This window comes from Argiope bruennichi, chromosome 1 (assembly GCF_947563725.1).
Source record: "Argiope bruennichi chromosome 1, qqArgBrue1.1, whole genome shotgun sequence".
NCBI classification, from domain to species: Eukaryota; Metazoa; Arthropoda; class Arachnida; order Araneae; family Araneidae; genus Argiope; species Argiope bruennichi.
Genome location: NC_079151.1, coordinates 29,398,590 through 29,413,001, shown reverse-complemented (window position 1 = coordinate 29,413,001; position 14,412 = coordinate 29,398,590). Strand labels below are relative to the sequence as shown.

The following is a 14,412-nucleotide window of genomic DNA, read 5'->3' as shown; positions in this document are numbered from 1 at the left end:
TAAAATTGGACTAAATGTTAATAGTTATAGCCATTCGTATGTAAAATTTAAGACTCATATGGAGAACTTGGGAAAATACAAAAAAAAAAAAAAAAAAAAAAAAAAAAAAAAAAAAATTCAAGAAAATAACTTAAAAACTTTTTTAAGAAACAACTTTTTAGAATAGTATTTTTCGCACTTATTCTTACTTACAATGTATAAAATATATATAATAACAGCGAAATTAAAAAGAAACAATATAAAAAAAAAACTTTCGGAAAATTTGTTTTTCTTTTTGCCCACACTTAAGACAAACTACAATCTGGAACTAATAAGGATTTGGAGTCAAGGATATATTAATCAGTTATTTATTTTAAAAATCATAAATCTCATGAATGATCGAAAAAAGATTTCGCTAAACCAAATTTATCAAATAACATTTAAAAAAATAAATCGCATCTTCAATGAGATTCAATTAATAAAAACATTTTTACAGTGTATTCCTTAAGCAAAAATATAAAAATCTGACAGCTAAAAGGTAAAACTGTTAACCTTGAATACATAACTTCAATATAAAAAAATAATAAAATTGAACAATATGATGAATAAATGAAATTAGTTTTAATTTTATTGCATCAATAAAAAGAATTGTTGCAAATCGATTTTTTTTAAAAAAATTTAAATATGAGAAACTAGCTAAATTTATCGTTATCATTAATAGAATATTTTGAAAATTACCCAGGAAAAAAATTTTACTTAATTTTTAATTAATGAAGATTTAAATAAAATCTATAAAATCCTTTCGGGATTCATATTAAAAGTGTATCAAAAGAACTCCTCTATAAGTTTGTGCATATTTAATAATGGACTCTAAAATTCTTCATTGCAAAGCATCAAGAAGCAAATACACGGTTGCTTTTACTATTAGTAAAGATATTCACTTTTATAAAATTCATTCTCTAAACTTTTCAAATTTATTGATATTCAGTAATTCAGTATTTTGATTTAAGAATTGATTACGAATCATGAATATGAATAAGTAGGTCAAGCGGTTAAATTCCATTAATAAACAAATGTAATGATGAAATGAATGTAATGAATTATTTATGAACTGTAGGAAAGATGAAGATGAACATATTTATTAGGATAGTGGTTAAATAGATGCTAATAATTATGCTGCATAAATAAGAACTTAATTGCATTAAAATAGGGCTGTAATAATAAAAATTTATAAGCAAAAAATACAAGGGAAAAGAATTCATTACAATACAATATATTGTTATAATTTAAAAACTCCATGTTGCAACGATTATTTACACATTATTCAAAATAAAATTATTCTTCCATTTTTTAAACCAGTAAAATAGCGAGTAACGAGTATCTTCTGCAAATAAAAAATGATGCAAAAGTATTTAATTTTGCAGTGATACTCGAACAGCTAAATTTTCATTGCTATCCCGGGACGGATTGGAATGTTGGGGTCCCATGCAATGAACATTGAGATTCAGTCAATAAATCATGAAAAATGGAGTTTATTTGAAAATATCATGGAATACAAATGATTAAAATAATTAAATTTTCGAAAAATCAACCATAATTATTAGTAAATTTCCTTAATTACTAAAAAAGCATTGAACATGTCGAATGTCATGGGGGGGGGGGGTACCGGTGACTGGAAAAGCCAAGATTATTTAAAACAGACAATTAGAAGTTTTCAGTGTTTTTAAATTTTTAAGTATTATCATCCTTACTAAAATGGTGTGAAATGTAATGATTGCAATATAGAACATGCAGACATAACGAAACGACTGTATTTCAGCACCTTGCGGGTCATAGATGACCTTAGTAAAATAAGTCATAAATTATTATACAAATTAACTAGTTTGATGTAAGTATCATCAAAATATTCAATGCATAATCGGAAAAAATGTTGGCCAGACGGACAAGCATTGTGAAATTTGTTTGGTATTCAGCATGTTAATAATCAAAATAAATTATGATGAAATAACAAATATTCATTTATTTATTAAAAAGCAAATATATGATATTAAAAATTATTGTTTTAAAGGACTTTGTGAGTAGAATGAAAAATAAACAGTTAAATGAAAATTTAATAATCAATACATTGTAAAAATGGATTATTTTAAGAACACAACCACATAAAAATGAACAATGCCACATGAGCACACAACCACATGTATAAAAATAAGTTAATTTCGAATGTTTAAATTAGTAAACAAAAGCCATTCCAGAATAAGTATTTATTAAACCTTAATTAAATTACCTTATAAACCATATTAATTATTGAACCTTATTTAAATTCTATTACAGCATTTGTTTTTAAGTCTTTAAACAAAGATAAATACTGTGCTATGGCACTTTAGCTTTTATTTTCTCTTTTTCGGAAGGTCAACACACCCAACTTTGAAGGTATTTATAGCATTCTTAAATATTCTCGCCTGTAGATTCATGCATACGTTTAATCTATCTTCAAGAGTGTCATCATCTGTTTTCACATGGATGCAAAAATCACCAAAGTACTGTAACAGTCCGGGAAAATCAAAGCACAGCGGTTCTGCAATGAGGACTGTAAGAAGATATAAAATGCAGTTATTTTTCATAATTTCAAATCAAAATAAAGTTTTGAATTTAGATGCATTTTAAATATGAAGAAAAATAGTCACTTTCTTATAAAAATAATTGCTTCAAGATAAATCCGCAATTGCTGAGAAGAAATAAGATTCGTCGAATTTTCGCATCTGCTAGCGTTTACATTTTATAATTCAAGCAGCTCTTAATAGTCGTCTTGTTGTGTATGACTAAGGAATAGGAGATCAAGTCGAAATCTTAAATATAGCTCATTTTTTTCGTTGGTCAAAAATTAAATTCTATTATAATAATTGCTGAAACGAAAGGCGTTATATTAGTTTAGTTTAGATATATTAACGCCCAGTTTTAAAGCAACACTAGGACTATTTTGCGACGGACCTCGTAATTTTGAATCACGATCAGATGACAAGGACGAAGCATGAGCTGGCACCTAATCCTAACTTCCACACTACATCAACGAGAGGACATTTGGGCCCGACGGATTCGGCGGAAACCAAGCCCGGTCACATGACGGTTCTTCGATGGAATCGGGTCTCGAACCTGAAACCCTCCAGTTCCAAAGCCCAGACCTTACCACCAGGCCACAGCGGCCCGAAAGGAGTTCCATTAATCAGATTTTAAAAAAACTAATGAAGCTTAGTGGATTCATTCTGGTGTCGATCGAAAAATTATATCATTAATTTACCAAAAATGTTATGAGGTACGAAATCCTAATAAACAGCAGAATTAAAAGAAGGTGACTTGTCTTTCTTCAAGAATAACATTATTCTCTCCAGAAGTGGAAACGAGACCTTGTACAATGCTGATTCCTGGTCATGATGGCTGCCGCAGTGGTCTGGTGATAGGATCTTGGCTTCGGTATTGAAGGATTTCAAGTTCGAGACCCGATTTCACGGAAAAACCGTCGTGTAAGCGAGTCTGGTGCCCGTTAAATCCATAGGGCTCAAACGTCCTCCTGCTGGTATGGTGTGAAAGTTTGGAGAGTGGGTGCCAGCTCAGGTGTCGTCCTCGTCATCTGACTGTGGTTAAAAATTAGGAGGTCCGTACCAGAATAGCCCTAGTGTTACTTTAAAACGGGACGATAATATAACTGAACTAAACTACACTATACTGGTCTTAATGGCATAGAAAAAAACTGGCATTTAAAATGCGATAATAAAATATTAGCTCGCCCGATGCAGCCCTAGAGATAGTCTAAGGAGGGAAGAATATGGAGAAATAAGATTCTTCGAACTTACTTAGAAAGGAATGGCAATGAGTTCCTGCGAAGAAAAAATATTGATAAACGGAATTCCACGTTGTTAACTTTCTTCTTGAAAATATATCTTGTACTGTTCGTTAGTTATCCAAAGATCACCCTTTTTCGACAATTCTACCTCACTAAGGGGTGAGACGCGGAAGGACGTGAACATTTTCGGAATTCCATATCATTTTTTTATAATAATTTTTGTCCGGACAGATCTTTTTCCAGCTCAGGTGTTGTACTCATCATCTGACAGTGGTTGAATTTTACGAGGTCCTGTCCCAAAATAGCCATAGTGTTGTTTTACAACGGGACGTTAATATAACTAAACTAAAAAAAGCTTTTTTTGTCACTTTACTTAGATATATAAGCAATTAATACGCAATTTTGCGTTAAAATAAAAAAGTACAATCGAAAACTTGCATACACATGAAAAAAAAAGAAAAGAAAGAAAGAAAAAGTATCTAACGGGGAAAAAAATTAAAGTAAAAAAATGAACCTGAATTCCAGAAATGTGATTATTCTTCCGCTTTCCACCTCTAAGTGACGTAAAATCATTCAAAAATGGTAGTCGCGTGATACTGAAACGAACAATATGTTTACCTGTAGTAAAATTATTCCTCTAACATAGTGACGTGTTCTGTTGATCGCTTATAAAACCAACAGAAAAAAAACCCGTTCAACTTTATTCCAGAAGCATCAAAATGATAAAATAATATTCATGTTCCTATATCTTCACAGAATAAGCTTTAAAATACAAAGTCATTTTTCAACCAAATTATATAAAATTCTATGGTGATTAATGTGTTAAACCTCAAAGAAGTAGATTCTTATTTTCTTTATCTATTTCTTTCAAACGTTTATTTATATTGTTAACAGCATTACCATGGAAATAAAAGAAAAGTTTTCTATATGCTGAATATTTGAATACTGCATACTAGCTATTTTTCATAATAGTTTTCTTCAGTTTTTTTCATTTATTAATTATATCTCACAATAATATTTCATAATTTTTTAATATAAATTTGAAAAAGTGGCAAATGGTTAAATAAAAATAAAATTCTTTATAGTAAATAAATGTTGGCAATTAACGATTGAAAGTTTTGTTTCTTTTTGTGCAAGTTACACAGTTTCACATAATTCAAAATGTATCCAAAGCCAATAAAGAAATTTTTTAACATTAATTTCAAAACAACAACAACATTGGCTGAATCTTATTTCTAAACTGGCTATTAAAGCCTAATTTTGTCAATATGAATTTATACATACAATCGTATCTTAATATAAAGTGCATAAATATGTAAAAAATCTTTGCTTCTACTTACCAGTAAATGATTTGGTAAATACTACGATTTCATCTAGAATAAATGTTAGATTCAGTCCAAGCTCTTTCGATATATATTCTATTTGAATACAACCTATAAAAGCAATAAATGCTTATTAATTGGCGTATTTGTATTTTAAAACATAGGGTTATTCAAAAAGGCGGACCAAATTTAATTAATTTGTATTTCACGAAATATAAATTGAATATGAACAATCTATATACCAAAGGAAAGAGGAAATTCCAATGTTTTATTTATCGTCGCTTGGGCGATGATAGTTGCCTAAATGGCCGTTAGGATATAAGAGCATTATTCCAATTCACCAAAATCTTCTGATTTCAAGCCATGTGACTTCTTTTGAGAGGCTATGTTAACACACTGCATACGGCGCTCTGGGCGCTCAACACGCTCCCAGGACCCTCACATTTTTGAATGCTCTAGAAGTATGCTTGGCAAGCAATAGGATGCATTTATGCACATTTTTAATTTGTGTTTGGTATTATATTTACATATTCTTAAATATTAATATATATTTTTTACATGTATTTATATAAGAGTTTTGACATTTTAACTATTATTTAATTCACATACTTGATTAATGCTTTAGAATATGCTATTTGGTAAAGCATATTCCCTTGTGCAATGGTGTTTGGCACGATTTGCAGCAGTATCTTGTTTTAAAATATTAAGGACTGCTCACGAGTTCTTTCGTGCTTCGCGTCCCATCTGCTACGGACCGCTCATGAGTTCTCTCATTTTTAGCATTCCATCTGTTAAGGATCGCTCACGAGTTTTCTCGTGCTGCGTGTCCTGTCAGTTATTGCTTCATAAGGATTATTGCTATAATGCTATAATAATAATTACTATTGCTATAATAATAATTACTATTGTTATAATAATGATTTCAGAGCTTACAAGTTTGCCTAAAACTGTGCTGCCTCAGGCGTATATATTACAGATTTCTTTGCGGTCCTTAATGTGTTAAATATTTGCCTCTGGTTGGTTGTGTATCGATATAGCCGAAAAAACATGAAGTCGAGATATCTCATGACCTGGCCACAACGTTCGGCCTGCTAAAAACGAGAAATCTCGTGACCTGTACGCAATGTGTTAAAGAGGTTGTTTATGTCCCACCACTACCAATAACTCTGGGCGACCTGTGGAACTGTCACTTTTGCAGTATCTGACAGAAGATTTTTTTTTTTTTCATGTGAAACGCGCTTGGCTACCGCTTAGATGTTTGCCGTGCTACAAAATGGGGAGGGGGGCATTGAACTTTTATAAATTTCTTTTAAAAAAACCTTTTTAAACTCCTTTTTTTTCATTAGTAGGTGGATTGTTCATGTCTAATTTATACTTCATTAAATACAAATTGGGTCCGGTGCATCTTTTTGATTAATCCTTCGTAATAAAAAAGAATCATTATTCGTTTTTCATTTTAAGAAAATGAAACAATTACTAATTTTTAGTTGCATCATCTTTTGAGTTTAAAATTGCTTCATTGAAATTTTTTTTCAGATATAAAAAAAAAGCAAAAAAAAAAAAAAAAAAAAAAACAAAAAAAAAATCGTTTTTAAAAACTCTTATCGGTGTTTAAAAATTATAATATAATATTCTTGTCAATGATCATGTAATTATGTAGACATGCCGTATAATCATAAAAATATGTGATTTCGATAAGAATGCTTTAAATAAGTCTGAAATTTTAATTACAGTTATCTTAAAGTTTAAGCGAGTTTCTTGCTTAACAATGTGATAAAGTTAAGACGAAGCAGCCATAATTAAAACAAAAACTAGCATACAAAACATATTTAAAACAAAATCTAGGAATTGCTATAGAAGTTTTTAAATTCCAAAAATTGATTTTCTGTTTTTGTGGCGAAATTACTTTTATAAGCCTTAAAAAATAATATTGATTAAAGCAGCAAAAGATTGTATAATGGTATGTTACGTATGTAAAAGCACTATATATTGTCATGTAATTGTAGTTGAAAATATCATCGCAATATTTTAAATAAATGAATTTTTAAAACTTATACAATAAAGGCATATTCTCTCTCTCTTTTTTTAAAAGCAAAATTTTTAAATTTTTGAATTAAAAAAAAGATTTTTCCCCCCAGATTAAAGAAAGAAGTGGCAAATCAAATTATATAAACATTCATGAAAAATTTATCTTTTAAATCCAATTGCAAAAAAAAAAAAAAAAAAATGTAAGTAAGATTATTATCAAAATTTAGTTGTTATAATGTAGATAATTAAATTGTTAATCTATTCGACAAAAGGATATCAACTTATTTAGATAAAAAATCTTATTTTCTTTTTGTAATATTGTTTTCTTGTAGGAAATTTAAATCTCTTTGTAAGATACATTACACTAATTTATTAAAAAGATGTTATCAGTTAATTATCTAAACCTAAGTGAAATGGAATCGGAGATCCAAAGAGAATAGAAGTCATAAGAAATACAAATGTCAAGAGTGTAGAAAAGAAGTCAAACTGCCTGTGCACAAGAAACAAACTACAAACATATTACGGGACGTTAAGTAAGAATCGCATCCATCTTCCTCAACGGCAAACGACAAATCTATTTGACTTAAAGCGATTTTTAAACCACCTGCTAAAATGTAGACAAAAAGATGTAAAATGAGAACAACGGCATTAGACATTTTGCGGCTTTAAGTTGTGCACAATAATTCGAAATCGAGACTTTGATGAACCACCACGACATGTCTGAGTTTGAAAAATACATTTTTTGGAAAATATCTGTCTGTCTGTGAAAAAGATAACTAAAAAAAAACGCTTTAAGCCAGGCGGATAAAATTTGGTATACGGTCTTTACACCAAATTTAAAGAACTTATCAAATTGTGTGCAAAAACCGTTCAGAAGAAGTCTATCCGGCTGTTAGAATAAAAGTTAACATTATAATTATAAAATGAAGAGAGCTAGATAGATAAAAAATTCGATACGCTGATGATTTAACATTTACAGATTAGACACCAATCAAATTTTGAGCCAAATTCCAACAAGGGTCAACTGTCTGTCAGTTTGTACTTTCAGAAACGTATAAAAACTTTATCTCGAAAATGCAGTGAGTTAAATATACGAAAACATATTTGATTTTATGACAATATGTGTAGATCTGTGCCAAATTTTTGTTTTAATCGATTAAGAAAAAAAAATTGCCTAAAACAGAAATTCCTTTTTCAGATACTATTAACTGCAAGGATCTCACGATAGATTCAGTAAAAAGACTAAATTCATGCCAGTGGCTAACATTTCGTAACTATTGTATGCCAATGGTATACAAGGCTTTCTCTGGAATATTACTTTAGTTAGACAAAATGCGAGACCATTTCGATTGGCTAATTTAAAGTATTAAAAATACATTAGATTATTATTTTTTTAAGTACATTTGTAGAAATGCATATGTTTTTATTTATTTATTATGAATTATGACTATGGCGTGATTTTAATTATTTTGAAAATTTAATTTTAAGAAAAATTGATTGTGTTTAAAGAAATTGATGGTCAAATTTCCAAAAACCGTTTATTTAATTGGATCTTTAATTCGATTTCTTTTTGGAATTTTACCAAGCTAATTTTTTTGAAGCTTATTTTTTAAAATGTTAATTACATTTTTTTAAAAGATAAATAAAATAAAAGAAATCTATCAATTTTTTGATTAAAATTATTTTTTAGTATCACCATACATTAAAAAATATTTAGGTATTTCAAATTCGACAATCTTAAGGTACCTCATACTTAATTATTATGAATATAATGAAATCTTGCATATTTTTTTAATTCATTGTCAAAGTCAACCTGGATTAGAAATCAACATTTAAGGAAAATTCATCAATTTGCTATGCTTAATTTACGAAAAAAAAAAAAAAAGAGACGCTATATTCAGAAAAAAAGAAAACAATAAAATCACAAGTTAAGAAAATAATAAGACCGGAAACACACAATTACAAAAAATTATGTCTAGTAGAAAAAGTGTGAGAAAAAAATTGGATACAAAATTTTATCTCTGCGAGCCGAATCAAGAATAGAAATATCTGCAAGAATCAAGAATACGAACCTTTTTTATCAAGTTCAAAGTTCATTATCTTAATGTGGCTGCAACATTTACAATAATTCCCGAGTTCACATTCGCAGTTGAAATGTGCTTCATCAGAATCGCCGCTGCCATCTGAAAAAAAAAGGCAGCATAAAAAGTAAAATTATTATCAATGAAAAGAACACCTAAATACTTATTCAAATATCAATCAAGGAGTATGAAAAACTGATCTAAGTCAATAAATTTGCTTTTTTTTATACTTTTGCAGATTTTATAGACAGAACTGTGAAGCTTTGTGTATTTATAAATAAGTATAAGAGAAATATCTTAATAATTGATAATTTTATACTATAAAGATCGTATAAAAAGTTAATTTCTTAAATTTTTTATTATGAATTTTTACAGAATTCAAAGTGTGTTTATGCAATTTCTAATCTCATTTAATGGAACATTGTAGTTGGAAGTATACGTCAAGGTGGAATATTTAATGAAATAAACACTTTTTTCATTTTTTGGACACACATTTTTTATATATTTGGCTTCGCTTACTTTAGAATTGCAGTTTGCTATACATAATTGCTTACAAATAAATTTTAAAATCTTTTACAAAAAAAAAAAAGAAATATTTTAAAATTTGTTAAATGTAAATTTAAATATGTTTAATGCAAATTTGTTCTGTTGTAAATAAAAAAATGTAAAAATGTTCTTATTTGGAAATGTCAATTTCTTCTTTGAAATGCCAAGTAAAGTTTCTTTTGCTACTGATCTTGCTATTCCAAATATTAATTTTTCAAATAAAACAATAATTTTATACAATCACCACAACGCACAATATCAGTTTATGAAGACTGTATTAAAAAAGGCAAAGACGCATGGTGTTAAATCTTCTCAAATTAAGTTATAAAAATTTATATTTTTAATAAAATATTCTAAAAATTGGATCGATGTTTACCATTTTTTTTAAACCTAAATAAAAAAAATTTTTAAAAGTAATATACTATTTTGTATGTAATTTTAATATGTTATCATTTCTTAGATTTTTTCTGCTTGATTTTTGTTCTGCATAATTGCAGTGTTTGTTGCCACAAAATCATTTTTATTTGTTAAAATTATTGTTATTTACCATGTTTGCATTTATAGGATCAGATTAACATTTTCATTTTAAAAGCTAATTAACTATCAGGGTAAAATTCTAGTTAGTGAAAAAAGAATTTCCGATTTTTAAAAATTTTTAACCTTGCTACTAAGTTTAAATGAACAAAAATTATTCTGAAGTGTATTTTCCTAAATTATTTGTTTATTTTGATCAGAAATTACATATTTTTTTTTATTAATAAACCCATTGAATAACCCCCTCAAAATGAATAAAAACAGCCTAAAAATAGTAAAGTATACTATTATTGTTTTATAACACACTAAAATTCTGTATCATTTAATAAAATGAGCTGAAATAATAAACTATCTTTTAAATGTTTAATAGTTGTAAATGATTCATCATTGCTAAATATGATATTTAAGAATTTGAACTGCATAAATTCTGAGTTTTTTCTATTAAATATAATTAAGAACTTTGAATATGAATTAAAGTACGAATTGTATTACTATGAATAGGAATTGCGCTAATTTTATTAAACATTAGAAAAATTCCTTCTCATATTAAAAATCATTCGTGTTTGTCAAAAATAGTATTGTTTAAATTTTAGACATCTGTTTTAGCATCTATCGGTTTTTAAACATATATTTAAAAAAAAAAACTGTATTCTGTTTTTTTGTTTTGTTTTTTGTTTAAAAAAATAGGGTACAGCATCTTGCTTTTGATATTCACGAGTATGTATGACAATTTATTTCTTTCGCAAAAAATAATTAAAAAGAAATTCTGCCAAAAAGTACAATTAAGAAGCGTACATAGTCAACTTTTATATTAATAGGCATTTTTAGATCGTAATTTTAATAGCTTTTCAGTCCTCTTATTGAAAATTATACTAAAAACAAATAAGAGAAGGTACTTACCTTTCCCAATACCAAAACTGAAAGAAGTCTGAAATGAAAAAGAAGGATTTAGAAATATGGGAAAAAGGGGAAAAAAAGAATCATCGCCAATACATTGGAATTTAGCTAATTCGAAATTAACGGGAGCTCTGTGAAACTTTTATTTACCTAAAACATTTAATAAAGGAAAACTGGGCTTAAAAAGGAATATGACAAAGAAAAGAACACCTTTCAAATTAAAAACGGCAGTAGATATCGATTTTTGATATATAGTAATTTTGATAAATAGATATAATTAATAAATCAACAGTAAATTATTTTTAATAAATTAAAAATTAAGATGAAAAATTGTTATTGATTTCAATAATTTTATTAATTAAGCAACAAGATCTGATAAAGCAATAATATGCAACGCTTTCAACAGCATTATCCGAAATGAAGATAAAATTAAAAAGATAAATATTTTTTTTTTAATATTTCATTCACTTACTATGCCTTGTCGTTTTGTAGAACTCGAAAAGTTGTTCGCCCATTGCATGTTTATTATAAACTGCAACAATATCATGAGCATTTCATAGGTGGAAGTATACGTAGCTCATAAGAAGCGTGCCATGCTTTGAATTTCAATGGCAGACTCATATTCAACGAATCTATATTTCAATTCCTATAATTTGCTCGAAGTTAGCAAGTTCATCCAACAAAAACAATGGAACTAATAGAATAACACGTTATATCTTTAAGAAGAAGAAAAATTTCGACGAGAATGGTTTATTTTGGATTAATGCTTCTTGTAATCCTTTTTGTGATAAATCCTCATACATATTTGATGGTCAAAAACTTGGTTGTTAAAGAAAGCAAATAAAAATAAAGGAAATTAAACATAAAGCTAACTATCAGAATTTCCAAAAATATTTGATTTCATAAGCTGTATTTAGAAAGCAAAGATTAAAGCAAACGATTTTTTTTAAATATTAAGTTACAGCTGGCAAATAATTCTTCAATATCATGAAGAGAAAAGTTGTGGTGAAATGAAAATCTTGAGCCAGTCATTGAAAACATGCAAAGGTAAATACATTAAGATAAGGATGTAAAAATACTTTTTCTAGAAAAATGTGAAATTTGTTTTAATGATCTGAAAACAAAATCCAAACTTCGTAGATTTTAAAACAGACTTTGTTTTTGACATATGTAAGATAGAACTATATATACAGTAGTTTCAATATTACACTAAAATACAATGGAATTGGAAACAGTAATATTTTTAACCAAAAATGCGTGATTTATTTTATTTTTACTTTAAAATTCTCGAAAATAATATTTGATATGTTTATATTAACTCTCTATCTACTTAGCCGTCGTTTGCTTGTTTTTGGCATTTCCGTTAAAAAAGCGAGAAAACTACATTTGCTTCCGGCGCATTTGGAAGAACTAATTTACAAGTACAATATTTAAATGCATTTTCTGAAGAATGAATATTTCACTGTGATTTATTCACGGAAAGCAGGATATCTCAAAATCAATTCAATAAAATTTCATGAAATTTGATATATATGCATCTAAAACCTTTGAGGCATTTTGACTTTATAGACCGTGGATTTTAAGATAGTTTCATTTAGATATTTTTTACAGGCATTTTAAGCTCAAAACATTGGCAAATGTTGACAAAAAGTCTTTAACGGTAGCTTCAAATGCTTATAAATATTTATTTATTAAAATAATTTTTCTTTTATGGTGTGTTACATTTTATGTAGTTTGAGCTATATGTAGGTGAAATAAAAGTTAAATATTTCCATTATTTATTTATTTTTAACTTACTCTGGTTTTACTAAAACTGAAAATTTTGCTAACTTTTCATTGAATAAGCAATATCTTCAAAAACCAAAGGCAATAAGTGTATTTTTTCTTCGAATAGTGAGATTTCAAATCTGTTTGAGTTATTTGGTACAATAAAAAATGTTTATGAATCATTTTTTAAAAATTTGTCTCCAAACCTAGTTGGATACCTTCAATATTATTGTACATTAATTTACGTTACATTACAAAAATAATAAATAGTATATGTTAAAAATTTTAAAAAAATTCAACAAAATTTAAATATTTAAGAGAAGCATGGCCACAAATTTAGCAGCAAAATTAAAAAGATGAGACGAATAAGGAGATAGAGAAAATGACTACATTGCATTAACACTTTCAACGCTACAGACGAGATATCTCATCTTTCAGATGCTTCGAATTATTGATTTCTGTGGACTAAAATTTATCTCTTATGCCAGTTTAGATAAGTTGAACTTTCTAATCCATATCTGAGGAATACCTTTACTTTTTTCAAACTGGCATAAGAGACAAATTTTAGCCTGAAGAAACTGTAATTGGAAGCATCTGAAAGACGAGATATCTCGTCGGTAGCGTTGAAAGTGTTAATCTAATAACTTTAAAATTAATTCAAATTTGCGAACAAAACTCTCTTACCGCTGTAGTTGTTTCATTTGCCGGATATGGTGTTCCAGCTGCACGAACTTTCCTAATCTTTCCCTTTGTATCTTCGGTTTCTTTATCTGTATCTTCATCAGGAGCATTATCTGCACTTTTTTCCGTCCCTTCTATAATATCCCCGACATCCTTAAGATTTTCCAATACATTCTTTATCACATCGGGGTCCAGATTCTTTTCAGAACTTTCTTTCTTCTCTTCTTTTTCTGTAATATCACCAACGTCCTTAAGATTGTCCAATACATTCTGTACCACATCGGGGTCCAATTTTTTTTCAGAACTTTCTTTCTTCTCATCTTCTTCTTTAATATCCCCGACGTCCTTAAGATTTTCCAATACATTCTGTATCACATCGGGGTCCAGGCTTTTTCCAGAACTTTCTTGACTATTGTTATCTTCCGAATTTATGCCATTTTCTTCGGCTGCTTCCATAGGTGAACGGAGCAAAGTCAACAATAAAATTAATATAAACTTCGAAATCATTTTTTATGAAAGCAGAAATCTGAAATGAGAGACAATTTAAATTGTTAGGTTCCTTTTAAAGACGACCGCTTGTTTATTTCTGATGTTTTCTGAAATTCTCAAGAACAAAGCAAGCTCCGAGCTTTTATGTGGGCATGTATTTACAACATCTGTCTAATATCCAATCAAATTCTAGTATATAATTATTTAATATAATAATAAGGCGAGGAATATAAACATCCTTTAAAGACAC

The 14,412-nt window shown here is 28.2% G+C and overlaps 1 protein-coding gene across 1 annotated transcript; it reads right to left on the bottom strand.

Moving 5' to 3' along the window:
- Positions 1-2,229: 2,229 nt before the first annotated feature.
- Positions 2,230-14,263, bottom strand: LOC129984194 (uncharacterized). Its single transcript, XM_056094379.1, has 5 exons — positions 13,677-14,263; positions 11,229-11,256; positions 9,240-9,350; positions 5,158-5,250; positions 2,230-2,566 (listed from the first exon to the last, which is right to left on the bottom strand). Exons 1-5 carry the CDS (start codon positions 14,178-14,180, stop codon positions 2,367-2,369), a joined length of 936 nt encoding a protein of 311 aa, XP_055950354.1. The 5' UTR covers positions 14,181-14,263; the 3' UTR covers positions 2,230-2,366.
- Positions 14,264-14,412: the final 149 nt, after the last annotated feature.